Genomic DNA, 27,663 nt, shown 5'->3' on the forward strand with positions numbered 1-27,663 from the left:
AAATGATTTTATTAATAGAATTTGATATGGAATTCTCATTATAATAAAGTGTGTTATTCCAATTTTTTTTACAGAAATCTTTTTATTTCGGAAGAAAAAGAATCTGTATTAGAGTTGCATGGGATTGGTCAGGTTAATTGTTTTTAAATATTCAAATATTTGAATTTCAAATTATTAAATGCATTCATTTTTCAGAACAGGTTGAGTTTGTATATAACTTTTCAAGTTGTCTTAACATATAGCTTCAATCTGAATGGGAGAAGATAAAAGAGCATGTAGTCCAGTACAACCATTTTGATTTGGTTCAACGATATTCAATCAGTTTGGCAGATTTATGTCAATTTGAAGGTAAATAAGTTGGAAGAAATGTTTTATGGAAAGTTAAGTTGAACTTTTTAAAAATTAAAATATTTCTTTTTTGACAAAAATTTTGTGCTGTACTTTAAACCTTTAAAATGTTAACTTTTTATACAGATGTCAATTTCAAACGAAGTATAGATAAGGGAAAAAAAGAGCTAGAATTTATACCAACAAATTTGCATATTCACAGGCTATGTGTCAAAGAGGATAATGCTAAAGGTAAGATGTGCTTAGTGATGAATTAAAGGATTCCAATCAAGCGGTTTTTAGCTATAAAAATAAGAGCTTTTTTCCAGAATTTTTCTATGATGTTGTTACCGTTGGTGCTCCAACAGCTCATTCCTTAAAATACAAATCTGGTGGTTTAAGAAGAATGATTGAAAATACAGACGAAAATACTCGTAAAGTTCTTGAAGGGTAAAGTAGTTCTTTTTTTTTATATAGGCTGTCTTTTTCCAAAACTTTTTAAAAAACACTGAAAATTGTTCTTAACTTACAAGTTCTATTACTTTAAAAGAGTATAAGTAAACTGTTAACAATCTACCTTAACAAGATTGTAAAACATCTACTGACCTTGAAAGCAGGTAATTGTTTGTAATGCTATTATTTAGATTTGGTCAAGATGAAAAGAGAAAAGCAAGTTATTTAAAAGCTGTCCATGCAAAAGGTAAAGTTTGCACACAAAAAGGACTCCATTTATAAAACTTAGCCTTGATATAGCAGAGCGAATGTTATATTCAGGGAATATCTATTTTCAATTCTTTCTAGATGTTTTAAGAAGATTAAAAATTGACATAATGTCTCAGATCAATCTTTTAAAATTTGTTATTGAAACAAATAGTGATGATCTTTCAAAGTTTAAAAGCTGCATCAATATACTTTCTTCAAAGGTTGATATTAAGTTGCATTAATTTCATAATTTATTTTTTTATTTGTAATTTTCTGAAGCTTTTTTTTGTCTTTTTTTTAAAATATTCATGTTATTGCTTTAGATTGATGAACTACTTGCATTAAATTCAACATTGTTTGTGCAAGATTCCACAGCTCAACTTCTGAGAGCAAGAACTAGTGGACCAGAGTTGCGTATCAAATCTATGACAATCTCCACCAATATTGATAATGTTTCATTGAGTGAAATTAGTTAGTTTCCTATTTTGTATATATTTTCTTAAACAATGCTTTTAATAACATTTTTAAAAAAAAATTATTAAAAGTTATTTCTTTGCTGTTATTTATAAGCCTAAAAAGATCTGTAACCTCATGATTTATTTTAATCCGAATGCAAATGCAAAAAATAAAACAAAAGTTTGCAGATTTTATTTGAAAAAAAGTTTATATTACAGTAATATCAGTTTTATTTTTAGTGTAAAATCAGATTTTTTCTTTTTTTTAAAGAATGGCAATGGTCTGGTACAGAATTTAAACCATTAAATAAACCATGTCCTGTAAATGCAGAATTTAAACCAGTAAATAAATCATGTGCTGTAAGTGATGTTTTCATTTTTGCTACTTCATTAATTACAAAGATCTAGCTTCATTTATATTTGAAGTTTTTAAAATTAACTTTAGGCTTTAGATGACAATAAAGATTGTGATACCTTAGAGAAGTTTGTTTCAACAATTAATTCTGGTAAATAAACCAAGCTTCATAAAGTTTATAATGTTATAAATTTATAAATGTACTGATATTTTTGATGTAAAGCATACAGATTTTTATCTAAAAATTTCTCATATTTTTGATTCTTATAGGCATAAGTTCAGAAATAAATGCTTCTTGTGGACAACTTGATACCATAACTTCATCAGTGATATCTCTTATAAATAAAATCAATGTAATAATGCGCTTTATCCAAATGCAAGATGAAGCTCAAAATGTTGGACTTGTTGAACTTCGATATCGTAGAGACATAGTCTTTTCTCAAACAGTATGTTTTTCAATATTTTTTGTTCTTAGTTTTTATCTTTTTTAATCACTGACAAGACCACTGAATGTGGTCTGATTTAAAAACAAAAGGAATTTGGTACACAGTTGAACAAAAATCCTTTTTAATTAAGATATTTTATGATTTTTTAATTATAGCATTTCTCTTAAGTGAAATTTTGAGGAACATTAAATAAAAATAGATTATGCTGTAATCTAATTAAAGGCTGTTATCTTTTGAGATAATAGCCGTTAACTGCAATTTTTTACAGTTAAAAGCTGTTATCTTAAAAGATATTTTTACTGTAAGTTCTTGATATCTTTGCCTTCACTAGTGCTTCTCTGAGATATCAGTCAATATACAAGTGGTGCTTCTTTTTGGAAATAATTTCTTGAGGGGGAGCTTTAGGATAAGGGCCAATAAGAGTAGCTGATATGTATTGTAAAGACTTAACCAAAAGTTGTTACTGAGCTAAGGAACTAGTGGAGCTATTAATATAAAATGAACTGAAGAAGATAGTGTTGATTGATTTGGAGGTATCAAATGGACTTTAGTTATAGGAAAAACTCAAAAGGGTACTAAAGACTGAATCAAAGTTGCAGACAAAACTGGTAATCAAGAAAACATTGATGTTATAAGCTGCAACATGGATTGTTGTAAAATGGTGCGATGGGGCAAAACTGTCAAAGAAACAGTATAAGTATTTTCAATATCTATAGAATGTATTGATGCTTGACTCTCATTTAAGATGCTTTATGAAATGTTTCAAGTATGGTTTAAAATTTGCAGTTATTGCTCTTTCTGATGGATGAGCATTTTTATCACATTTTTTATCTTTTTTTTTTTTATCACATTTACAACATGAACTTGAGGAAATATGACTGGTGTTAAAAATTTACCAATTGTATTAATTATATAGCATGCTGTAACAAGTATGCGATGTTCTACTAATGTTTTTTGACTAACTTGTTTTGTACCTTTTTCTGCAATGATTTTACTTGCTAAAGGTGCTTGTTACACCTGTTTCATTAAAATTGTAAATTTGACGAGGTTAAAAATCACTCAAGTATGGTATACAAGTTGTTTTAAAATGCTTCAAGACAATAACTTTCTGTTGGATTTTTAGTTATTAATGTTTAAGAATATTTGTATATTTAGGGCTTTAATATTTTTGCTCAACTGTTTTTCATGTTCAACTGAGTACCCCTTTCCCCTGTGTTTACTAAATATATTCTATCATGACCAAGATTCTAAATCTTCACATGTTTCTAAAAATTTTAATATTTTAACTTTTCTTTAAAGTTTTTCTTATTACATGTTTATAAATAAATATTATTAAGTTTTTTTTATTACATTTTAATAAATATATATTATAAATTTTTTTGTTATTACATATTTATAAATAGATATTATTTTTTAATTACATGTTAATGTATGTATATATATATATATATATATATACACACACACACACACACACAGTGCTTTTAGAAAGTATTAGCACATTCATATTTTTTTACCTAAAGCAGAATTACTAATTGTTAAATATATAAAAGATATTTCTTTATTATCATCTTGAATTCAATTAGAATACAATAAGAGTGATAAAAACAATATTAATAAAATGTGCAAAAGTATTAGTGCACTTACAGGTTTTCTAAGAAAGTTTAACATTTTATGTGACCACCTTTGTTTTTAAGGCATGCCAAGACTCTACGCGGCATTGAATCTATAAGTTTTCTGATTAATTCTTGTGGCATGGTATTCCACAACTCTTGCATTTGCGTTTTGAGCTGCACCAAGTTAATGGGTTGCTTTTTTGTAATTTGCAGTCCATCCAACTCCAAAGATTCTCAATAGGATTTAAATCAGGTGAGCGAGCGGGCCAAGGCATTAGATTCAATTGTTTTTCTTCCATTCTTTATTGAGCGTGCTGTGTGGCAAGGAGCGTTATCTTGTTGAAATTGCCAGGTGGAGTCAGCCTTGAAAATGTCCATTGATGGCTTTAAATAATCTTCTAATATCTCTCTTTATCGATGTCGATTAAGGCAACCAGTGTAAAGATGCATCAGTCAATTGCTAGATCCAGCAATTCAATCCCAAATGCCAAAATGAACCTCCTCCTCCTTGAACTCTTGACATGATAAATGAGGATAACATTTTTTGTTTTTGTATCTCCTCACAACAACCCTTTTCTTGCAATTGATAAGTTCAAAATTTGACTAATCCCAGAAAATTACTTTTCTCAATTGCTCTACAGTTCATGTAGCTCTCTCTTTGCACCATTTTCTTTGTTTGAGATGGTCTTTGATACTTAATAGTGGCATCTTTGTTGCAAGGTATGAATTGAGATATTTTTCCTTCATAAGCTTGCTAATTGTTGATTAGCTAACTTGATGTGCACCCAACGCTGTATTCAGGTCTAAGGCGATTGCGGCTATGCTCATGTTTGAGTTGTATCTGGCAAGCATAATTGCTTTATTTTCGTCCCTTTCTGACATTTTTTTGGGATGACCAGAGCAACTTTTGTCTTTGACTGTTCCAAACTCATAGTTTTTGAGTGTTGTTCTAACGCTGCATTCACTGATTTTAAGTTGATGTCCGATTTCTCGATTGCTGAGACCACTTTTGTTCAGGCCAACAACTTGCCACTGTGTCAATTGATATGCTCCTTAAACCCATATTTTTGATGTTGCAATTTTAAAGTTTTAACTAACTGTATTTCAAATGATATTTCTGCCACTTCAATTTATTCTTCTTACATTTTTTATTGACTATTATTAATTAGCAGAAAGTTTTTAACAAAAATTAACCAAAAAATTTTTTTTCAAAGGAATTAAATGAGTGTGCTAATACATTTTAAATGAGTGCGCTAATATTTTTGCATGCTTAATTTCAGACATTTTCCAAGTAGTCATTAAACCTTTAATTAACTCATAAAAAAAACAAGCTGATTGACAATATTTTTCATTATAATTAAATTTAATTGGTTTTACCTTTCATTTTAAAAAAAACTAGTTCAAAGTTAAAATTACTTTACAATTTATATTGATTTGAAGTTGTCTATAATAAAAAGATTATGAGTGCGCTAATACTTTCTGGGAGCACTGTATATATATATATATATATATATATATATATATATATATATATATATATATATATATATATATATATATATATATATATATATATATATATATATATATATATATATATACACAAATATACTATTTGCTCTATAAAATATTTTTAAAAAAATATGTATTTAATCAAGCAGTTATTTATTTTTATATAAGATTTCAATGGTATTAGCAGTTATTATCAGCATTAATGTTTTAGGGAGTTTAACCAAATTTTAGTGGTCATGCTATTACTTTTTTTTTTTATGAAATGAGGTTTTTGTGATATGAGAATTTAAATCAATGTATTGAAAAAGAATACTATTTTATTATAGTTGACTTCAGTAGTGGCAGGTTTTGTGGTAATGCTATCTCAACAGATCAATAATGCTCAGTTCTTAGACCAACTTTTGAAAGTGGGACTTTTGATCCACTTTGAGAGTCTTCTTTCAACTTATGGTATGGAATTTTAAACACAGTTTTTTTTTACTGTTTATTTTATAATATATATATATTTTATTTATTAATATATATTTTTGAATTTAAGAATTCCAAATAAAGCATATAAAATTTTTTAAGGGGATGAAATGGGGATGATTGAAGATATGTATATTGGAGTGACTGACCTGAAAGAAGCCAAATTTAAGGTGATTTACTAAATGTTTAATTTCCTGATGTTGAGTTAGGTCATGATTTGTACAGAAAAAAGCATTCACAGTTAATATTAAATAAAACTATAAAATGTGAATTTTTTTCAAGCTTTTATGAAATGTTTGTCTGAATTTCATGTTCAATTTTTAAACTTTTTCTATCTGATTTTTTATAATTAAAAAACAAAAAAGTTTTAAAAGCATATATTACTTAACAAAATAAAAGCAATTGAATTAATCATGAAAAAATGCTACTAGATTTCATTGAATAAAATGTTGTAGTTGGCACAAAAATGTACCTGAATGAACATTATATTTGGGTATTTTTGTTAAAAAGGATGCCTTTTCAAAATCCAGAACTCCTAAAGGAATCATCAAGGAATTATATCAGGAAAACATGCTTCTATTCAGAGTTAATTTTAAAGCTGAGGATGGTCATGTTGAATGAAAGTTTCCTAGAATTTTTATGGAAAAATTTAGTATTAATGATATTTTTTCAAAAAACAATAAGTTAATTACATAGTTTATGCTAAATACATTCTCTTTATAAAAAAATCTTTCCAAAACTGTTTTAGATAATTTGTTCTGATTCCAGTTCATTTCCTTCTATCAGTGGAAATAGGTAAATTGTTTTAGCTATACTTTTTATTTGTTTGAGTTTTACTTTTATCTTAAAAGATATTATTTTACTATTTAACATACCTGAAATAGCTTGTTAAAACAAACCTGAAATAAAATGTAGAAATAAGTTTGACATCAAATGGTTTTTGCTTTTCCTAATGTCACAAAATTAAACAAATTTTCCAAGAAAAATCTTTGAAGATATTTTGTTTTATAGATCAACCATTGTTGTTGAAATTCCATTTAAGTCAAAGCAGTTTAAACTATTACCAAAGGGCATACAAGATGGTTGTACAATCACTTTGCATCCTGTAATGTTTAGTATTGGAATTAATGAGTCTGCAACTTTGGCTGAAAAGTAAGATAAATCCACTGTTTTTTTTTTTTCTTAAGCAGAAGATAGTAATAAAATTGGTAATTAAAAAATAAGTTGCTGAATTATTAAATACAGGTTCATGAATTTTTCTTTTCATCAATAACAGGTTTGGCGATACTTCATTACAAGAAGATATAAACAGAAATAGTTGCAATGTATTACAGACATACTACCATTCTTTTAATCAATCGTATCCAAATTACGGTAAATGTCTTTATTAAACAATTCAATTTAAAAATTCCACTTTCATTTATCATGGCTCCATTCCATTTAGAGGATATCAAATATCTTTGAGCAAATAAAATTTAAGTAGAATGTTGGTTGTGTATATTTAGTTTTATGTTTTTTTTAGTGGAAATTTTAGGTTCTGTCAGGAATGCGTAATGCTTTTAAGTTAAGCTCTCCGATCAACTGGAGTTGTGCACACAAAAACTATAATTGTTTTTTTTGTGCAGAATCTTACTTATATTGCACACATAAGGTTTATATTTTTAACGCAAACATTAATAATGAAGTTTGATTATCAACCAACATATTTTTTTGCTTACAATATTTATGTATCAGTTATAGTTAAAAAAAGGTCCCCTTCTATGAAAACGGCTATCAATAAAATTTTTTCTATTTTAGTTAGAAGTCGATCTGCTACAAGTGCTTCATTGGGGACATTACTAGATAACCTCATCTCTTCATCAAGTAACAAAAAAAGTAAAAATTATGAAGTACTTCTTATATCAGAAGAGGTATAGATGCAAGTAGATTATTTGATTTTTAAATTATTTTTAGTATTATAAAGAATTAACCACTAGTTTATGATGCTCATTAATAATGACTTTCAGTTATGCTGGCGTATGAATGGCTTGCGTTTGACATGCTGTAAAAGTGCAAAAGATAGAACATCTATGGCTGTCACATTGGAAATGGTTAAAACTTTAGAAAGAGAGCATGATATGAATGAAAATGTGTTTAACAAAGTGTTAAGCAGTGTTCGAAGGTGGCTGTTTGTATATTTTTATAAATTTTGCTGACTGGCTTGTGTTTTTTTTTAATGTTATGCTTTATACTTATTTGCTAAGCAAAAAAGTTACGTATGGATGAGTTTTATTGAATTTTTTAGTCAAGGTGTTCGTCTCATCAACTCATACAAGAATGTTGGATTGCCAAAATATGCTTTTAATAAGGTACAAGTAAGAGCACTTCCTTTTGTCTACAGACCTCCTGAAGGAACTATAGGAAAGTATCTGCAAACATAATGTACATTTATTGCTATTGAAGACCATTAGAATGAAATTCTAGAGAATTCTTTGCTATTGTTGAACATCTAAATCAAATTAATGAGAGTTCAGCAAATTCAACAGGTCTTCTTTAGTATTCTATACAAACAGTACTTGATGCTACAAATAATATTTGTTGTAGATAGTCACTTTTTTATTATTTTCTCCAGATAACATGTTTTTCTCATTTTGTTATTGTGTTGCATGCCTGTAATTTAATTACGAGGATTAATTTTCTGAGTAAAACTAAAATAAACCTTTGGTATAGCAATTTTTTCAAATTTTCATTTTGCTTGATTATAGCACCCTTTATGTCCTTGTAAATATTTTTAATGATAAATTTTTTTTTATCTTGTATTCTTTTTTTTTTTTTTTTTTTTTTACGTCTGAAACCAGCTTTTTATCATTCAGTTGAATAAGATCTTTCAAATAAAATACCTATAAACTTTTACTTAAGACCTTAAGTTGAAATTCTATTGAGTATTTATATAATATTATATAATTTGATAATATAGTAATATGTAATATAGTATTATATAATTTGAATCAAAGTTGCAAAGTTATGGGTTTTTTATATTTTCAATTTTGCATAATAAATTTTAGCTTCCCCTAAATATTTGTATATTGAAGAAAAATTACTTAAGTATAAAATAATGTTTACACTTTTTACACTTAAGTTTTATATACTAAACAAAATGGATAGGTTTTATTGGCTGCAAGAAAAAGATGTTAATGAGAGAAATGTGCTTATTCAGAATAATGTTCGTATTTATGATGGAGATGAAAAGGTGAGTTGTTTTAAAAACTTTTTGATTATTGTTTTTTAAATTTTTTCTTTACATTTTCATTATCTTTAAAGGATTAAGACTATTGTTTTTTTAGTTTTATCACATTTCTTAGGATTTTGTTCTAGCATAAAACAAGCAAATTCCACATTACTATATTAAAGACAGTAATAATTCAAATTACATTTAGAAAAAATTTCTTGTGATTTTGATATGAAGGAGTAAATTAAGTTTTTTCCTTCCTTTTAGAAGTAAAAATTAGTTTTTAATTCAGTATTTTATAAATTTTTTTCTGTCTATATTAAGTATTCTTAAAGCATTTTAAGGGTGTAAAAAAACTTTGTCTGTGTAGTTTTAACTCATGTTATAAACATACAAAATTATATTCATTTTGTGTCTTAGTTTCTCTTATTTATTTCAAAAAATCTTTTTTGTCTTAATTACAAATAATCTATTGCTTTTTACAATAACAATGGACTATTATTTGTAAACATTTGCATGACAACATTATTTTCTCAGACAACGTTTGATAATGGTGAATTGACTTTGACTAATTTAAAACTCATTTGGAAAGATTTATTGCAAAAGGTGTGTGAAATTATTTTAAACTCTTTTTTTTTTTTTTTTTAGGATCCAATTTGTTTTATTGTGTGTATTCATTTTTTTTATTTTGAATAAATTCTACAATAGATAATCTACAAAGAGATATTTAAATAATATATAATTTCTTTGTGGTTTTTACATGAGTTCTATAAAAATTCTATAGTTCAGAATAAACCTTTTAAAGTTACTTTTTAAAAAATTGAATCATTAAAAAATGGACTGGATCACTGAATATTTCGCAATGCTTCAACTTTGATCTTAAAATGGAAGATGTAATTGTATATTGTTTGTACAGGGGAAGACCCACAGTTGTCCACTTTTTCTACTTTTGAGGAAAATGGAATTTTATGTTTAAAGACTTCCGTAGTCTTTAATGTTAAACGTTTTTAAACAGCTTGATATTGCCTGCTAATGGTGGTTTTTTGCCTGGATGTTGTCAGAAGTAATAGGTAAACACCAGTGTATGATGAAAAAGTTGCAAATGCATAACATTTGTGAAATTTGGACATCTGTGGTTTTTCCTGTCTAGTCTTTTAATGTCTGGTATCATAAAGATGGAGTACCTAGATTTTTTTAAATGCTTGCAGGAAAGAGTTCTGGCTCTTGATTTATCTTTAGTTCAAAAGATTGAAAGTGAGAGTGGCTCTTTGTTTAAAAGGTAAAATTTTTAATATGATTTTTATAGAAAATTCACCATCTTTCTGTAAATGGGTTACTTATTTATTTATTTATTTTTTTTCTACATTTAAAAATCAGTCCAAAGGTGTTAGTTCATCTCAATACTTCTTTAAAGAATAAACCTGCCGGACCAAAACAAAAAAATCAACATAACTATGTTAAACTCTCTTTTCGTTCAGGTGGAAATGAACAGGTATTATGCTATTCCCTATATATGATTATAAAAATATTTTTTTGAATGTTATTTGCTTAAAAAAAAAACTTCTCTTTTTCCACTTTTGTTATCTTCTTTTATAGTTTATAAAAGCTTTCAAAAATGTACTGTCTTCAAAAGAGTGGGAAATATTGAATGCTGCAATTGAAAAACCAAAAGAACCAGTAGAGGTACTAATTAATTTTTTGAAATAGTATATGAGTTTATAATCAAAATCTTATGAGTTTATAATCAAATTATATTAAATAATTTAAAATAATTTAATTATAAACTCATAAGAAAGTTTCATTAAAACTTTAGTTCATCATTCTGGAAAGATGTAACAAAAGATTTGGAAGTAAAGAATATAATTAATCATGGATTTTTATATTGCAGAATCCATATGATTAATTATATTCTTTATTTCTAAACTTGATGATCACAAAAACATCTGCAATGTTTAATTTAATTTGTCTCATTTCAACATGACAATATGTAATGTTCTATTTATATTTGTTAGACTCAGAGTTTCTAGTTTTCAGAAAACACAAAAAGAATTTCTATTAAATATTTAAAAATGAAGGTGAACAAAAAAACAAAGATGAATGCCAAATACATGTGTGTGAGTTTAATTTGGAAAATATAAATCCTGGAAAAATATAGATGGTAAAGAATTTCCAAGCTGAAAATATTCCAAGAAGAACAACTTATGACATAATTAAACTTGCTGAAAACAACTTTGGGCATGAGAGAAAGTGATAGAAGTAACTGTTTACCTTTTTGATCATCAAGATGGTAATTCTCAAAGGAAACTAGCTCGTAAACTCAGTATTTTGCAATCATATGTGAATAAATTACTTAAAGGCTATAAAAAGTCAAAAATTCTGAAGCAAGATAATCAAATGTTGCTGTAGACTGCCAAAATTACTGGGACTTTGAATGGATCATTGATGATGAATTGTATTTCACCTTATGTCACAGTTCAATTAATGGAAATACCTATTTTTACTCAAGTAATACTTTATTGATTCCATCAAATATTAAATACAGTAAAAAAAAAAAAAGTTTCTAGAAAAAATACTAGTCTGGATTGCAATTTTGTCAAAGATAACTCTAAATTTTATTTTTGAGAATCAGGTAATTCCGTGTTTGTCTTTTAACCAATTTTTGTATTTGGAGTATTGTATTCAAAAGAGACTCATCCTGTTTATAGAAGAGCATCATCATATTGAAAAATTTGTGTTCTGGTCAGATCTTGCATCTTCTCATTATGCCAAAATGTATTAGACTATCTAAAGGCTAAAAAGATTGAAATTGTACCAAAAAAAGATAATCTGTCAAATCTACCAGAATGCAGGCCAAATGAAAACTTTTAGCCAATACTGAAAGGACTCGTTTACAAGAATAATTGGAAAGCAAAAACACTCCAATAGCAAAAAGAAAGAATTGTCTGACCAAAGTTGACTTCAATATCATCCAAGAAATGGTAGGACGCACTAACAGTTTAATTGACCATGTCAGATGAAGTGGAGTGATAGAATCAAATTAAATATTGTATTAAATGAAATAAAAAATTCCCTATAAAATACTTTTTTTACTTTTAAAAAGTATAAAAAATAAGGAAATTATGATTCTTTAAAATTTGTGCAGATTTTTAGTGATCACCCATTATTAAATTTTAGTAATTTTCAGCAAATTGTATTGAATTATCAATCATAATGAGTTAAAATGTTTTAAACAGGTTGTGAGGTTTTCCTTAATTTGTCTTTTTTTAAAATTCTTTATGCAGCAGTTCATGTTTACTAGATTTCACATCGGCATGTGGGTATTGTAGGAATTGAACGTAAAATCCAAGAAAAGTATGATAAAACTGATGAGAATGTTGCACAAGCGTTTAAAGATCTTGATGCGCTAATTGAAAAGGTGAAAAAAAAAAATTATTTTGATATCATTGAAACATTTCTAAACATTTTGCTAATAGTCTTTTATTAGTAGTTTTTTTTAACTATAATTTATTTTTAAAAAAATTTCTTTTGCAATTTTGCTTTACATATTTTCAAAGCTTAAAAAAATAAAAATTTAGGCAAAAGATATGGTTGCTATAGCTGATAAATTCTCCAAAAAGTTACAAGAAAAAGAAGTCAGTATAACAGATGATGAGGTAAAAATATTTCTGAAGGATGTACATTTAAAATCAATCTAGCAATTTTGATTAAAATTTATTGATAAAATGAATTTCAAAATTTAATTAGAAAAACTATTTCTTCTCTATCATTAAAATGGTTAATACCCTAGTTATGGTTAATATAGTGGTTAATACCCTAAGTTATTTAAAAATGCTCTAATGCTTTTCGCTAATCACTTTTTTTCATTAAGAGCTGACTATTCAGAAATTTAGTGAATCAGATTGTATCAAAAGTTCATGCAGATTTTTTTTTTATCAGCAAAGAAGCATAGTTAAAATTTTAAGTAGAAATTTACATTGCTCAAAGCATATTTTTAGTTGGTGTAAGAAAGGTAAAGTTCATGAAAGTTAAAAGATGTGTTTAATTTCACTACCATTTTTAAACTGGCAATGAAATAAAATAGGACCATTTTTAAACTGGCAATGAAATAAAATAGGACCATTTTTAAACTAGCAATGAAATAAAATAGGACATCCATATATATGTTTACAAATCTGTTTTTTTTTTTAAAAAAAAAGTTTTTACAAAGAAATGCTTTAAACAAATATTTTGTGTGAAAGATTTTTGAAGATATTTTGTAAAAGCTAAAAATTTTAGATCAATCACAAAAATGTGAAATCAATCATAGTTAATAATAATTGTGCCAATTTTTAAAATATAGGAAGATCTTTTTCTTTTATTTTTGCTTTCTACAATAATTGCAGATTTTGAAAATAAAACTTTAAAGTAGTTTTTTTGTAAATTGATTTTCTAGACTATAGCATTCAAGTCATATTTACTTAGCATGGGAATTGAAAATCCAGTGACCAGGTATTATTCTAATATTTCAAACATTTAATTTTATAATTGTTATTCAAATAAAATATTTAGAACATTACTCACAAAAATTATAATGAAGATTTTAGTAAACATGATGTAAAAAAACTACGAATGTTCCAAATAGTTTTTTTTTATTGTAAATTGTTTTTAGAGAGACACATGGCTCTGGAGTTCGATATCATGTGGAACTAGCCAAACAACTAGCTTCTTTTCTGCAAAACATTATTGAAGTATACAATTTTGATTTAATATTTTATTTTATCTTCGCTTACAAAATTGCCTTATTTTTCCAACTTTGTTCTTTTTTTACAATTTTATTATTTATTATAGGATTCAGGAGGAGTGATGACTTTATCAGATGTGTTTTGCAGATTCAATCGTGCTCGTGGCATGGAGGTTTATTTTTCCTATAAACTTGTTTTATTTCTGTTCTGTAATGAATTTCATAATGTTCTTTGATATTGCAACAGTTTTACAATTTCCAAAACTTGTATTGCTATGCTTTCAATATTTTTATTCCTGTGTTTAAACACACTTCATAACAAACTAAGATATATTCAGTGTTATCATTTTTCAAGTCACATCCCATTTGAATGTGTCCAAGACTGTAGATTGATCGTCTTCCTATATATAAGTTTGTGGTGTGATTTTACATCTGTGGTATTTTATTTATCCATGGTATATTCATGGTATGTAAAAAATATGTAGATTTCAGAGAAGACAACAACAGGTCATTTATAGTACCTAAGTGAACAATTTGTCAGCTCAGTTCTCTTCAGTTCTAAGGTAGCATCTGAAACAAAACAATCAATACTCGAGGCATTTGAAAAACCATTTAAAAAAGGCTTGATGGCAAAAGCGTTTGTGATAACCTTCACATGATGAATCTTGATGATTTTGTGTTCAAAAGAATTCTTTAATTTGCTAGACATTGCAGTACTATTGCAGTACTTGCTGCAAATGGTGGAAAGCCATTGCCACAAATTTACAGGCATGTGCAAAACTTCTGTACTGTGTACACACACTCACACACGCACACACACACACACACACACACACACACACACACACACACACACACACACACACACACACACACACACACTATACATATTAGATATTAGCATGCAGTTATAATATCTTTATGAGCAATAATTAAAGTATTTTTGCTAGCTAAAGTTTGATTAAATCAAATACTGAATAAATGCAACTGGCAAGAAACTTATAATTTGACCTTATAATATGAAAGACCAAAAGGTTTTTCATAAGTTTTGTCACATTTATAGAAAATCATAAATTTTTATTTGAGAAAATATTTTTTCTTCTGTTGCAGCTTGTTTCCCCTGAAGATCTGGTAAATGCAGCCAAGATGATGGAATCCTTAAAAATAAATATGAGGTATGTTTTTTATGATGAAAAAGTTAAAAAAAATTTTTTTTTATTTTATAGTTTCTGTTTTAAATTTTAATCAATTAATTTTTTAGACTTCATAAGTTTGAAAGTGGAGTTCTTGTTATACAATCAATGAGTCACACTGAAGAAGAAATTATTGCTTCAACAGCTAATAAAGTACTTGCAAATATTTTTTAATGTAAAAGATATCTTTATTGCATTAAACTGTATACACAACCTTTTATATAGTATTGCTATTATTATTGATGATGCTGTTGCTGTTCTTGTTATTATTATTCTCATTATTTTTGCTGTTGTGGTTGTTGCTATTATTGTTATTGTTGTTGTTTTTATTGAAGTTGTTGTTGTTAATATTATTATTATTTTTATTATTATTACTACTTGTATTAATATTATTCTTATTAACTATTGTTTTTACTATTTGAAAGTTGTCTTATAATTGCTAATATGTTTTCTTAAAAAGGATGAATTAACAAATTGTTTTCTATAACCACCTATAGGTAAAAGATGTAGGTTCATTAACATCGGAAGAGTTTGCTCGGCTTATTGGAATTGCATTAACTTTAGCAAAAGAGAGGTTTGTTAATATGTTTTTTTGTAAATGTAAAGAAGCAAGTGTTAATTTTCTTTATCAAATCCTAATTATGTTTATAGTTTGATTTCAACGTTTATAAACATGCTTTTTTTCTTGTTAGATTGCTATTGGCAGAAAAAGCTGGTTATCTTTGCAGAGATGATTCTGTGGAAGGGTTAAGATTTTTTCCTAACAGGTTTGTCAGGATAGAAACCTGACTCCCCTTTCAAATTGTTCTATAGCAAAATTAATTTTCACTCACAAGAGCATCAGGTGAAGTGCATCAAGTATTTACTTAACTTTAAAAAGGATGACATGATGTTACAGAAGAATCAACTATAAATCATGTGAAATTAAAAAAGAATCAAGCTAAAGATCAGACAAACAAAACATAATTAAACATAGGATTTAAAAATCAGATGAAAGTTTATAAAAGTTATCTTTTCTTGTGGTATTGTAATTTCAATTTTATGGTTTACTATTAGTTTTAATCTCCACTATTTTCTGTTTATACTTGATTTAAAAATTGTATTTATTTAGTATTTTATAACGTAGAGGTTATTCTTGATTGACATTTATGTAATAAATCTTCTTTTATTTTACTTTTCTGAAATGTTTTATGGCTAGAAAAGTCAATGCTTATGAGCATAACTAATAATTCATCTTTTCCAATGCTCTAGTATTTTTCTTCAATTTTTCAGTCAAACCCAAACTATTATGAATATTTTTGCAATATGAACTGCTAACATGTGTTTTGATTTTAGTTAAATAACTATATTTTGCCTTTTGAACTTTTACATATATGTATAATTATAAATCATTAAGCGCTTTTTGTTGGAGTCATGGCTCGTCAGGAGAAATTGCAATCATTTGCTGTTAGTCTTCCGCAAGAATTATCCTGTTACTATGAAGATAAAAAGAAGGAGCTTGGACAAGGTGAAATGTTGTTTAAATCTTTATTAAAAAGACTTTCTTTATTAAAAAGTAGGAAACACATAAAAGCTTTTTGCTATTTCTTTTTAAAGGAGGGTTTGCTAAAGTTATTCTTGCAGAGCATGTTGTCACAAAGGAGAAGGTTTTCATATTATTATTTTTTTAATATTATATCTGTTAATTTACCTATAAAAGTCTTAATAGCTATAATATATTTGTGCAGGTAGCTATAAAGGTGATGAGTAAGAAGCTTCTTTCAGAAAAGGTAACTGGTTAAGAGTTTTTACATTTAGTGTTGGATTTTTTTGAAAAATTTTGTTTGAGATTCTTGTCAATGCACATGATCAGTGTCTGACTTAAGTCTTAATTTTTTTTTCTTTAAGGATGACTTACATCGTGCATACAATGAAGTTTATGCACTAAAGAATTTAATTCATCCACATATATGTCAGCTGTATCAAGTATTTGAAAACAAAGAATACATTTACCTTGTTCTTGAGGTTCAGTTTTTCATTATTTTTGCAAAGGTTTCATCATTTTATTTTTGCATAGGTTTCATCATTTTTTTAGCAGAGTTTAAAAACCTTGAAGTTACAATCAATATTTTTGTTTTATTGGTACTTAAAAAAATGAAAATATCGATTGTAAATATGAAAGACTTTCCTTAGCTTTTTATTTAACATTTTAGTATTGTCCTGGTGGTGAGTTATTTGATTACATAGTTGCACAAAAACGATTACAAGTGAGTTTGTTTTTTTTGTTTTCTTAAATATTTAAAAACATTTTTTAATGCTAATTGTTTTGTCAGTAAATCTATAATTAACCTTCAATCTATACTTAAGATATGAAACTTCCACTCTTTTTTACAGTCTTTAATAGTTTTCCAAATATTTTTGATGCAAAGAATGTTTATTTCTCCATTTCTTATTAATCTTATTAATTTAATTCTATGCAGTATGAAGAAATATTGATAAAAGTTTTTCAAGGATGCAAGGCTTTCAAATTAGGGAATGTCTGAGTCTTGATAGGAACCGAACGAGACCCAACCCGAATAGGTATCAGACACTGATAAAAAATAGTTTCATTGGACTCTGATTACCCAAACAGGTATTACCAGATAATGCTGATAAGATCAGGTAGTTGAAATTTTTCATACCCAACCCGTATCAATCTTTCGGGTAATCTAAATTATCAGTAAAGTTATTGATCCTATCAGTTCCCAAACCCGATTACCCGTTAAAAAAATAATTCCCAAATGGTTCTGTTGGGTATTCTGTGAAAGAGATCCATTTTGTTAAAAGATAATTTATGTTTCTAAAGAAATTAATATTATTATGTTTATATTCCAATTAATAATTAAAAATTATTAAGTGGAGTATAACCATAATAATCTCAATTTTTACATTTTCTATTGGCCTTTTGGTAGTTAAAGAAAATTTAGTATATTTCCTCATGCTATTCATGCAATCTGGTTAGCAAAATTACTGCATCTCACCCTTTTTCTGAAATGCTTGACTTTGATTGGTTGTTACGAAAAATTCAATGTAAGGCAAAACCAGAAATAAGCGATTTTAAAGCATCATTGTGTGTTTCCAGAATTGTTTCCCTATCAGTTTCTTGAAATGACATTAGGAAGGTTTGAAATTAAAATCGGATATGCGTAAGAGTAAAACATTTCGAAAATGTTTGCTAGCCAGTCAAGTGTTTTGTCATCACAAGGTCTAGGCAATATTGATACTGAAAATGAAGAAGGAATTAAACATGAAAAAGAAAACCCTAAAACATCTTCAGATCCAGATGACCTGCCTCCAAATGAAGGCAAAGTCAAAAAACTTGGTAATACATTGCCAATTTATTTAACTTCTTTGTTTAGTGCCTGTAAATTTTACACAGGGTACTACTTGCCTCCAAGCATTGCTTAAAATTGCAAAGATTCCAGGCAAGTCATCTATCTGGTTGCCAACTACTTGAACCCTTGTTACAAATGTGAGTGAAAAATCATTTTAAAATATTATTAGTCAAAAGTTGCAATGTAACTGGCTGTAGTCTATTTTTGTGCCAATTCCCGATCCACCATTAGATGTGTCGCTTGTCAAAAGTTGCATCTAAAGTTGCAAATATAAGTGTTACAAAAGATCTGAAGTAATGCAATCAGTTCAATCAGAATAATTCCAAAAATGCAAATAGTTGTAAGTATTAGGACACAAACTCAGTAAATATTGGTTAAAGTATGAATAAGTTTGACTATCTGCCCTTAAAGTCAGTCTTTTTCCCCATAAAAGTCAGACTTTTTTGATTTTTTCTTATATTTTTCAGATCAATTTGTTATGTGCTTGAAAGCCAAGTTCAAACAAACTAAATTCAGTCTCCAGAATTTGGCCAAGGATCCTGAAGAAGCTAACAAAGAGTTCTTGTCAAATTTGTTTGGCAAAAGTGGAGAAGACACTGATATTGAACAATTCCCTATTAACGACAGCTTTCAGCACTCACAATTTGGAAGCTTCTTTTTGAGCTTTATCCAGTAAAAGAAGCAGAAGAACAGCACAGTTGGATTGAAAGGAGAACTTTTTACCTATGAAAATGATGTTGTGGCAGTTTCTGCATGGATGGGAAAGTCAATGCTGTTCTGGGTGACAAAATGGAATGTCTATCCAATTCTTTCCAAGACTGCCTTTGTTATTCTGAGGATTCCTGCAAATTCAGCATCCTCAGAGTGCTTGTCCAGTACTGCCAGCCTAACAGTTACAAAGAAATTGCATGGATCCTCTTAAGGTTGAAAAGCTTCTCTTCATCAAATGCAACTACTCTCAGTTTGAGAGAAAAATGCTGCTCAAATTCTGCTCAGAAACCAAAAACTCTTCATCAATTCCAAATGAGGAGCCGGATGATGACATCTAGGAAGCCCATTTTTGATGCAATTAATGTTATGGAAATGTATGATGTTGAAGAAGACAAAGAATTTCTTTCAATATATTTCATGCTAAGAAACTTATGAAAACAAACAGTACATCTCCAAATTTTAAATGTTTATTTTGTAATCAGTGTTAGGTAAAAATCCAAAGGTGAAAATTCTATATTTGCCAGTGTTTTTTTTCTATGATGTTAAGAAAGTTAACTTTTGGTACCAAAACTGCATTTATTTGCACATCATTTAACCTGTTTCATTTACTCATGTTGTTTAATTAACTGTAGAATTTAGTTTAGTAATTTTTTTAAATTTTAGTTTATACATTTCACAGACTCTTCCAATTATGCTAATATTACCTTGAGCAATAACTCGTAGTAAATTATTGTGACTTTTAGTGATTTTTGCAATTTTTAAAAATACTTTACTTATTTCCGGGACCCAAACGGTGATAAAGCTAAAAACCATACAGGTTCGGGTTTTCGGTTATTAAAAAATTAAATTCTCAAACAGGTACCCAATAATTTATTGTTTAGAGTTCCTTAGCTGTCGTTGCTCAATAACCCATTCGATCATTATTTCGGGCTATTGGCTATTTAACAATGTATACCTGGATGGGTTCAGGACCGGAAAAATCTTTTGAAATTATCCGTTCGGCCGCCAAATGAGACCTGATGACATTCCCTATTTCAAATCTCTATTTTATTTTTTCACTTTTAAAAAAACCTACTTTTTACTAGAAACATTCTCAAAATAATTTAAATAATTTGTTTATACAATAGGAGAGAATAATGCTCCAAAAGGGGGATGTGTGCTTCTAACAAGTTCTTCTTTAGGAAAAAGAAGCTCAGCATCTGTTTCTTCAGATAATCTCAGCTGTTGCATACATCCATGGACAAGGCTATGCACATAGAGATCTTAAACCAGTATGTCTTTCACTTTTAATTCAGATTCGAAGTTCCGTTTTAACATACATAATAAAAAAGTGTAGATAGTATAGTATGTTCTATTTTCTAAAAGTTTACACATAATTTTACGCTGAACTGATTTTTTGTCAATTTAAATTTCATCACTAATCAATTCTTTTTTTTTTTTTTTAAACAGGAAAATATGCTTTTAGATGAAAATCAGGTATTTTTTTTATGGATTTGTTTATAAATTTGCTTTATCAGTGATTGTCAGGCACTAGAAAAATATTTTTAGTGTACAGTTGTATTACAAAAATCTACAAAATGGCAATTTTTTTGTTGTTTTATTTAGAACATAAAGATAATTGACTTTGGACTTGCTGCAAAGCCAGGCAGAGGTTTATCAACACCTCTAAAAACAAGAGCTGGCTCTGCATTGTATGCTTCTCCAGGTATATAAATTTTCTATAATTTTAAATTTAACAAATTTTTTTATGTACCTAAATGAATTTTTTTTGAATATTTTTATTTGATTCTTCTTAAGAGCTTATATCTGGTGCTCCTTATTATGGAAATGAGGTTGGTTCAATATCCTTTCTAATCTGTTTTTCATGAAGTTCTTTTTTCATTCTAATACTTAAGTCTGAAGCAAAATTTTTATTATTGGAGTTTAGCAGTCCTTGACTGCCCAGTTTTTTTCAAACTTGGTTGGGTTAAACATTTTAAATGTTACTTAAGTGTCTTGTAGGTGTGTCAACTACAAAAAATATTAATCAAATTAAGTCTGTTTCTAAGACATATTAATATAGTTTTAAGAAAGTCTTTTTGTTGTTGTCGATTAAAACATTAATTTGAAAACTATAAATTTAGTTTATGTTTGAATGTTTTGCATACATGCAAATGTTTTATAGATTTAAAATTATTCAATCAAAAAAAACTCTAATATGTAGATTTTATAAAACTTAGTTTGATGATTTTTTAGACTGACATTTGGAGTTTAGGAGTAGTTCTGTATGCCTTGTTATGTGGATTCCTTCCATTTGATCAAAAGTCAACAGAAGAGTTATATAAACGAATTAAGGTAAACAATTTATAAAAGACTTGTTTTCAAATTTTTTTTTTTTGCTTTTTTAAAATCCTTACATATGTGCAATAATGGCTTTTCTTATCTAGAAAGGTGTGTTTGCTATACCAAACTGGTTATCAACAGGTTTGAATTAACTTTCTTACTAATAATTTGTATAACAGAACTTAAAAACCAATTCAATCATTTTATTTTTTCATATTTCTCTAGTTTACATAAGTATTTGCTGTGTAAATTTAAAGTTGTATTTAAGATTGGCTTGTCTTTTTTTTAAAAGGTTCATCTTTATTTAGAGATAATGAAAATATCATAAGTTTGATTTTGTTATTAAATTTAGAAGCAGTATCTTTGTTGAAAAGCATGATGGAGGTTATACTTATAATTTTTTTAAGGCTGCTCCTAATAAGATAGTTACAAGATAATTACAGTGCGTTTCAAAAGTTTAGTAATTTTAAAAAATTGTGAAACAAATTTGTTAAACATTTCTTTAGACAATATTTAAGACAGAGTAACTATCTACCTGACTACAAATCACAATATAGCTCGAGTTGCACACAACTGTTTATGTAGGGATTATGACTTTTTAGTGGCTCTTTTGCTGAACTTCATGGCGTTTCAAAGTAAACCTGTTGTAAACTAAACTTGCAAACTTGTAAGCCTCTAAAGAAACCTAAAGCAACTTAAAATGGCTGGACATAATGATTTATGTTTTTTTTTCCAACTTGGATAAGAATGCCATCAAGTTCAACAAGCATTACAAGATCACCTTCTTTATTAAAATACACAGAGACTTTTATAGAAAATAATGCTAAATGTTAGACTGCTTAACTACAAAACTTTGTAATATTTTTTTGGCTTCAAAAATTCACTAAGGCTTAACCCCATAGAGAATCTATGAGGTTATGCCTCTTGGTAGAGATAAAACAATTGATGAGTATTAACAGATACAAAGAGTTTGGTTGCTATAAATCACTCCAGAGTTTTTCAAAAATCTTCTGTTCTATGCCAAAAAGAATGGTTTCTTCCTCAAGAATTCAGGATGTCTATGTAAATCTTAAATTTGGTGAATTCTTTTCTTTTTCTATAATTTATGTTGATATTTGCACTCATATGGCAAGTACTTCTTTTCAATGACTTTTTCATAAAATTACCTTTTAAAAAAATTTGCTAAACTTTTGAAACGCAATGTATTTTTAAACTTTAATTGATATAGATTTCTTGTTTGTCATAGGTATAATTGCTCGTCATCGTTTTGATAGACCTGTAATTCTTTTATCCTAATCTATCCTTTTGATAGATTCGTAATTGTTTTAATAGATCCATCGTATTTTGACAGGTTCGGCGTCAGGAACGTATTAAAATAAAAGATATTCTCTCACATGAGTGGTTAGTTCATGTCTCTGAAAAAAAAATTCAACCTGATTTACAAGTATTCCGTTTTCCTTTTACCTTATTTGGTTTTCTTAAAGTTCAGAAACTGTAACGAAGAAGTTCACAAATTATACTCTCAACGAAAAGCTTCTTGAAATCGAGTATTTGACGCTGTAGTAAATAATATCAGTTGAAACTGAAGTTTCTAGAACTTTTTTTTTAGTTAAAAAAGCTGAAAAAACCCATCATAGAGTTGATAGCCACATACTATGGTTGGTCAAAATCACAAACAAAGGAAAATGTTTCTCAGGTACGGTTTTATAGCTGCCGTCTTGCATTCAATATTCGAATTGTATGAGAAATATTTATGCAAGTAAGTATTTTCTAGTTTCATGGGAATGATTTTATGTTGATTTTTATTTTCTTTCCAACTAAAGGCAAATGTACAAAAATTACAAAAATTATTAAGGTTGAAGGTTGAGTTATTTTAAGAATTACGTCATTTTTCTTCCTTGGGAAATTTCTTACATTGCACTATTTAAATGTATGGCATAACTTCTAACTTGCTAAACTAAATTTATTGTTTAGTTCAAGTATGACCACCTTACAGCACTTTATCTTATTTTGTGTAATTTGAAAGACAGCCGTTTGCTGAAATTTGTCAATTCTCTTCCATGCAATATGATTTCAGATGAAAAAAAAAGGCATAGGTACGTTTCATTGAAAAGAAACTTTTACAAAGTTATTTTACATAATTGCAATATTTTTTACATAATTGCAATATTTTTTACATAATTGCAATATTTTTTACATAATTGCAATATTTTTTCTTTTATATGAAATTTTGTTTTTCTTTAGCTTGCTGAACAGCCTCCAAACGGTAAAAAAATAGAAACTTTAAAAATGAAAAGTGATAGGAAAATTTTCGTTTACTGAGCCAAGTTGTCTCAAAATACAAGTTTTTAAAATTCAATTTTAGAACAAGAATTCAAACGATAGTATCTTTGAAACTCAAACTTCCCCAAGTGAGCTTCCTGGTCCACGTGAGAAAAGAGCAAGTACTCTGCCGGATCTAGTTGATTTCATTGACAATTCTAGAATCATTGAGAAGCAAAAAGATCATCTTTTGCCTATAAAACAGAGGACAAAGACTTTTAATTCTACAGCTGACATTCAGAAGATCGCTAAAACTTCTAAAGCAAACAATAAAGTTCAACTAGAGAAAAAACATATCGCTCAAGCTATTTATCCAATATTAGGACGTCTAAAAGGTAATTATGAGAGGGATTTTTTTTATTTTGGTTGTTTAAACGAATTTCAACAAAATAAATTTAAAACTCTTGTCTTTATCAGCTGAAAATCGAGAATCAACAAAAGGAAAACCCAACGTCGATAAGTCAAAACGGTATAAAGTTTTTGCTCTTGATACTTGCTTTGTGCTAAGTTTGTCCTACTGGCTGGGTTCTTAGTTTGGGAAAGATTTTTCATGACGCTCGCAATTCTGCGATATTTGCAATTAGGCACGAAGTAATGAGTGTCAGTTTTGATGCCTTATTTTTTTGAAAATAATTTCTTTTGCGAATGATTTTTTTTATAAAGATTTTGCGAGCGCCGTTAGAATTAGCGCATGAGTTGCGAGCAAGCAGCGTTAAATATGTCGTTTATGTTCTGCCCGATTAAATGTGCGGTTTATGTTCTGTCCGGTTGCATCAAATCCTTGAATTTTTATTTTTAATGAAGGTATCTGTTTACTTAATTTTTTTCATATAAACCTTAAAAAATCACTGCAAGCTTTACTTTTTTGTTTAACTATGATATCCTCCTCAGCTTGACCAGTTCTTGCATCGATGGGTTGGACACCATAAATAGTGAAGATGAAGAGGTAAAGAAACGGCTAAAAGAGAATTTGCGTTTAAGGGCTTCTTCGATAAAAGACGTATGTTGTGTTTTTGACTTTAATTTCTTCTCGTTATAGCCCGTTTTAAAAGCACTTGAAAATTTCAAAGGTTTAAATCGTGCTATTTAGAAGAATCTATTAAAAATTTGCTTTTTTATATAAAATTGAATTTGCTGTTCTTTTATATTCACCGATTGTAAATTTGTATTTTTAGTTCACCAACAGACTTTCTGGTTTGTTCAAACAAGAAATTAAGCCTCGGAGAGTAAAGGTGCCTTTAATTATTATTATTTTTTTAAAGTGTGACGCAATAGCCCGTGACATGCAACTCTTTCTATTTAAAGGCTATTTATCACGTTGAAAACACATCGACGTTGTCGGCAGACGATGTCCGTGTTGAAATTGAAAGGGTGCTACAAATCTTGTGTGTTGAAGGAAAGCTTTCTTCTTTCTCAAATACAGATAGGTAAATTAGATTTTTGCTTTAAGGATCTGTCGAAAATACCGCTTAAAGCGGCCACTAAACGATGCCGGCATTTAATAATTAACATAAAATAATATTTAGTACAAAAATCATCACGTCACTTTTTATTGTTTGTTCGTCGTACAAGTGTTAATTTTAAGCAAAATAACAAGTTCTAAAAAATTTTTTCCTTGTAGATATCTGTTCAAGTGTAAATCTGGTACTGAGAAGAAAACTGTCTTTGAATTAGAAATTTGCAGAATTCCTTTTATGGATAGTGTAGTCGGTAAGAGAAAATTTTAATATCCTTTCAGATATAAGTTTATTTTTTTCTATATACTTTCTCTATATATACCACTATTATCTCTAGGCATACGCAGAAAGCGATTAAAGGGTGACGTCTGGCAATACAAAGAAATAATTGAAGAGGTGTTATCTATGATTAGGATATAAAAACTGTTTTTACAGGTTTAAATTTTTACATGCGTAAATTGACAGTTTTTTAAAATGGCTTCTATCGAATTCTACATGAAGTGAATATCACCATTTTGCCTCATTTCCTTTTAAAAAAAAAATTTTTTTAAAGCTATTTTAAGAATATCGATTCTATCTGCTGTGTATATTTCATTGCTATAAAATTTAAAACCCGAATTTAGAGGTATTTTAAAAATCGGTGAAGGTTGTATAATACAGCAAGTTTGATAAATATTTAATATATTATCGAAATTATTTTTTGCATATTTAGAGATAAAATTATTTTGTAATATATAATACGCGTCTTAAAAAAAAATTTTATAATTCGAATATTAGAGAATTTTATAGTTAATATATCTTCCAATCTCAATGATGTTTAATTTTTTTTCGATTCTTATCCGTCACTCGCAAATTTCACGATACTTCCGCACCTCTCGCAAATTTTTAAGCTGGAAAACAGGAAATCATTTTTGCTGTTGCTACTGATAATATTATTATTAATTGTTCACATTTAAAAAGTATTATTATGAAAATTTCATAACTGTAATATTATTGAGTTATTAACAATCCAACAAATGCTTGGCAAGTCCATCAAGTTGCTTTCAACCTCATCTACATATCAGGTTGTTTTCTGCAGGACCAGGCCTTAAAAGTCAGTGGTTCTTAAACCTATAAATAAACGATAGCAAAAAATAAGAGTACATCGAGTGCAGTTTCAGAAAACTTAGAATTTTGCTTATCAATCAACAAGCAACCTAATATTTTAAACAAAAATAATATGGCATTGTTTAGAAGATGCACCATTTCTTTTGCTTTGATGTTAAACAGCTGTTGATCCAATCATAGTTCGGTATATTCGCATTTAAAAATAACTCGCGTAAACATGATGCTTGTGTCTCAAACATACTTGATTCTTATTTCTTCCATATTTTTTAAAAAATTTTCCTTTTTTATTATTGTTATTGTATGCAATTATAAAACAAACTTGTAATCAAATCAGTTTTTTATTTTCAGCTGACAGGTGACAGCACACAGGCAGAGTTTAGTTGACAAGTGCCATTTTTCAGCGGACAAAACAAGTGCAACTTTTTTGGTTTGTTTCATTTTCTTTTTGGTTTGTTTCAAGTTTTTTAATGATTAAAGGAATTATCCAGAAGTTTCCAGAAGCATGCAGAAGCTTCCAGAAGTTTCCAGAAGAAGCATCTGGAAGCATCCAGTAGCATCCAGAAATATTTATTATTTTTATAACTTCAAGTGCAAAAATGGCTCCCGACAGTCTTGGATTGGAACTAAGAAAGAAAATTATTGGCGATTACGTAAGTGGAATGTCACAAAAAAGTATTTGTGATAAATATCGCGTGAAAAAATGGACCGTATCAAGACTATGTTCCAAATATCGTTCTACGGAGAAGTTGGCAGCAGATAACAAAGGTGGAAGACCGCGTTCCACCAGTTCTAGAGAGGATTCTATGATCGTCAGATCTATCAAGAAGGATCCCTGGATATCATCAGTCGAGATACAAAAGCAATTAGAGCTGCCTGAATCGGACCGAACAATCAGACGACGTGCTGTTGAAGCCGGATTGTTTTCTCAACGCCCTGCAAAGAAACCGCTGATTTCACTAAAAAACCAGAAGAAAAGACTCCTGTTTGCTACATCTCATATTGACTGGAATGTACAGAAATGGCGAACTGTCTTGTTCAGTGATGAATCGAAGTTCAACATCATTGGGAGCGATGGCATTTGCTGTGTACGTCGACCGGCCGGAAAACGCCTCGATTTACGTTACTGCCATAAGACCGTGAAGCATGGTGGAAGCAATGTAATGGTCTGGGGGTGTTTTTCTGCTAACGGTCTAGGTCCAATACATCGAAACAATGGAATAATGGACCGTTTCATGTATAAAAATATCGTGAAAGATGTTATGTTACCTCATGCTGAATGGAATATGCCAATAAAATGGGTTTTTCAGCAAGACAACGATCCGAAACACACTGCAAAAGTAGTCAAGCAGTGGTTTCAAGACAACCACCGATCGGTGATGGATTGGCCGC

The 27,663-nt window shown here is 28.4% G+C and overlaps 3 protein-coding genes across 6 annotated transcripts in view; all 3 read left to right on the plus strand.

The window, feature by feature from the left end:
• LOC145182731 (inositol polyphosphate-4-phosphatase type I A-like) overlaps positions 1 to 8,677 on the plus strand; it is a 19,938-nt gene extending 11,261 nt beyond the window's left edge. For 2 of the 3 annotated variants that reach the window (XM_090080476.1, XM_090080478.1), the window contains exons 16-33: positions 75 to 132; positions 243 to 348; positions 475 to 579; positions 657 to 777; positions 972 to 1,027; positions 1,129 to 1,250; positions 1,353 to 1,500; positions 1,756 to 1,844; positions 1,930 to 1,990; positions 2,110 to 2,285; positions 5,740 to 5,863; positions 5,984 to 6,051; positions 6,630 to 6,676; positions 6,893 to 7,033; positions 7,158 to 7,255; positions 7,679 to 7,791; positions 7,888 to 8,042; positions 8,166 to 8,677. In XM_090080476.1, coding sequence (XP_089936602.1) covers positions 75 to 132; positions 243 to 348; positions 475 to 579; positions 657 to 777; positions 972 to 1,027; positions 1,129 to 1,250; positions 1,353 to 1,500; positions 1,756 to 1,844; positions 1,930 to 1,990; positions 2,110 to 2,285; positions 5,740 to 5,863; positions 5,984 to 6,051; positions 6,630 to 6,676; positions 6,893 to 7,033; positions 7,158 to 7,255; positions 7,679 to 7,791; positions 7,888 to 8,042; positions 8,166 to 8,301 — 1,924 coding nt within the window. In that variant the 3' untranslated portion in view covers positions 8,302 to 8,677. Of the gene's footprint in view, positions 1 to 74; positions 133 to 242; positions 349 to 474; positions 580 to 656; positions 778 to 971; positions 1,028 to 1,128; positions 1,251 to 1,352; positions 1,501 to 1,755; positions 1,845 to 1,929; positions 1,991 to 2,109; positions 2,286 to 5,739; positions 5,864 to 5,983; positions 6,052 to 6,629; positions 6,677 to 6,892; positions 7,034 to 7,157; positions 7,256 to 7,678; positions 7,800 to 7,887; positions 8,043 to 8,165 lie in introns of those variants that run through there. The other variant, XM_090080477.1, reaches the window with a different exon arrangement.
• A 276-nt stretch (positions 8,678 to 8,953) lies between these two features.
• Positions 8,954 to 16,160, plus strand: LOC145182775 (vacuolar protein-sorting-associated protein 36-like). Of its 2 annotated transcripts, none has more exons than XM_090080482.1 (14): positions 8,954 to 9,110; positions 9,627 to 9,695; positions 10,337 to 10,368; positions 10,467 to 10,581; positions 10,686 to 10,772; positions 12,388 to 12,504; positions 12,665 to 12,742; positions 13,522 to 13,577; positions 13,738 to 13,816; positions 13,917 to 13,982; positions 14,920 to 14,984; positions 15,071 to 15,155; positions 15,500 to 15,576; positions 15,695 to 16,160. In XM_090080482.1, exons 1-14 carry the CDS (start codon positions 8,976 to 8,978, stop codon positions 15,789 to 15,791), a joined length of 1,158 nt encoding a protein of 385 aa, XP_089936608.1. In that variant the 5' UTR covers positions 8,954 to 8,975; the 3' UTR covers positions 15,792 to 16,160. The 2 variants fall into 2 exon arrangements, with proteins under 2 accessions (XP_089936608.1, XP_089936607.1); XM_090080481.1 differs by having other exon boundaries at positions 8,963 to 9,110; positions 10,298 to 10,368.
• Positions 16,161 to 16,303: 143 nt separating this feature from the next.
• LOC145182755 (maternal embryonic leucine zipper kinase-like) lies at positions 16,304 to 25,978 on the plus strand. The gene is made up of 23 exons (XM_090080480.1): positions 16,304 to 16,509; positions 16,599 to 16,648; positions 16,730 to 16,771; positions 16,890 to 17,006; positions 17,195 to 17,248; positions 20,248 to 20,337; positions 20,516 to 20,542; positions 20,672 to 20,771; positions 20,864 to 20,898; positions 21,302 to 21,400; positions 21,493 to 21,529; positions 21,741 to 21,772; positions 22,740 to 22,832; positions 22,998 to 23,084; positions 23,363 to 23,484; positions 23,633 to 23,654; positions 23,754 to 24,045; positions 24,128 to 24,179; positions 24,602 to 24,710; positions 24,886 to 24,942; positions 25,016 to 25,137; positions 25,332 to 25,420; positions 25,505 to 25,978. Exons 1-23 carry the CDS (start codon positions 16,416 to 16,418, stop codon positions 25,585 to 25,587), a joined length of 1,905 nt encoding a protein of 634 aa, XP_089936606.1. The 5' UTR covers positions 16,304 to 16,415; the 3' UTR covers positions 25,588 to 25,978.
• The last annotated feature ends 1,685 nt before the right edge of the window (positions 25,979 to 27,663 follow it).

Source organism: Hydra viridissima, unplaced genomic scaffold (genome assembly GCF_058129835.1).
Source record: "Hydra viridissima isolate aposymbiotic clone 2 unplaced genomic scaffold, HvirCarnegie_v1 scaffold_2, whole genome shotgun sequence".
Lineage (NCBI taxonomy): Eukaryota > Metazoa > Cnidaria > Hydrozoa > Anthoathecata > Hydridae > Hydra > Hydra viridissima.

Coding starts and splice junctions, on each gene's coding strand:
- LOC145182755 (XM_090080480.1), top strand. CDS start 16,416: ATGGCTCGTCAGGAGAAATTGCAATCATTTGCTGTTAGTCTTCCGCAA. Junction 22,833..22,997: donor AAATTCAACCTGATTTACAA/GTATTCCGTTTT, acceptor CTTTTTTTTTAG/TTAAAAAAGCTGAAAAAACC. Junction 23,655..23,753: donor TGCTGAACAGCCTCCAAACG/GTAAAAAAATAG, acceptor ATTCAATTTTAG/AACAAGAATTCAAACGATAG.
- LOC145182775 (XM_090080481.1), top strand. CDS start 8,976: ATGTTTACACTTTTTACACTTAAGTTTTATATACTAAACAAAATGGAT. Junction 10,369..10,466: donor AGTGGCTCTTTGTTTAAAAG/GTAAAATTTTTA, acceptor TTTAAAAATCAG/TCCAAAGGTGTTAGTTCATC. Junction 10,582..10,685: donor GTTCAGGTGGAAATGAACAG/GTATTATGCTAT, acceptor CTTCTTTTATAG/TTTATAAAAGCTTTCAAAAA.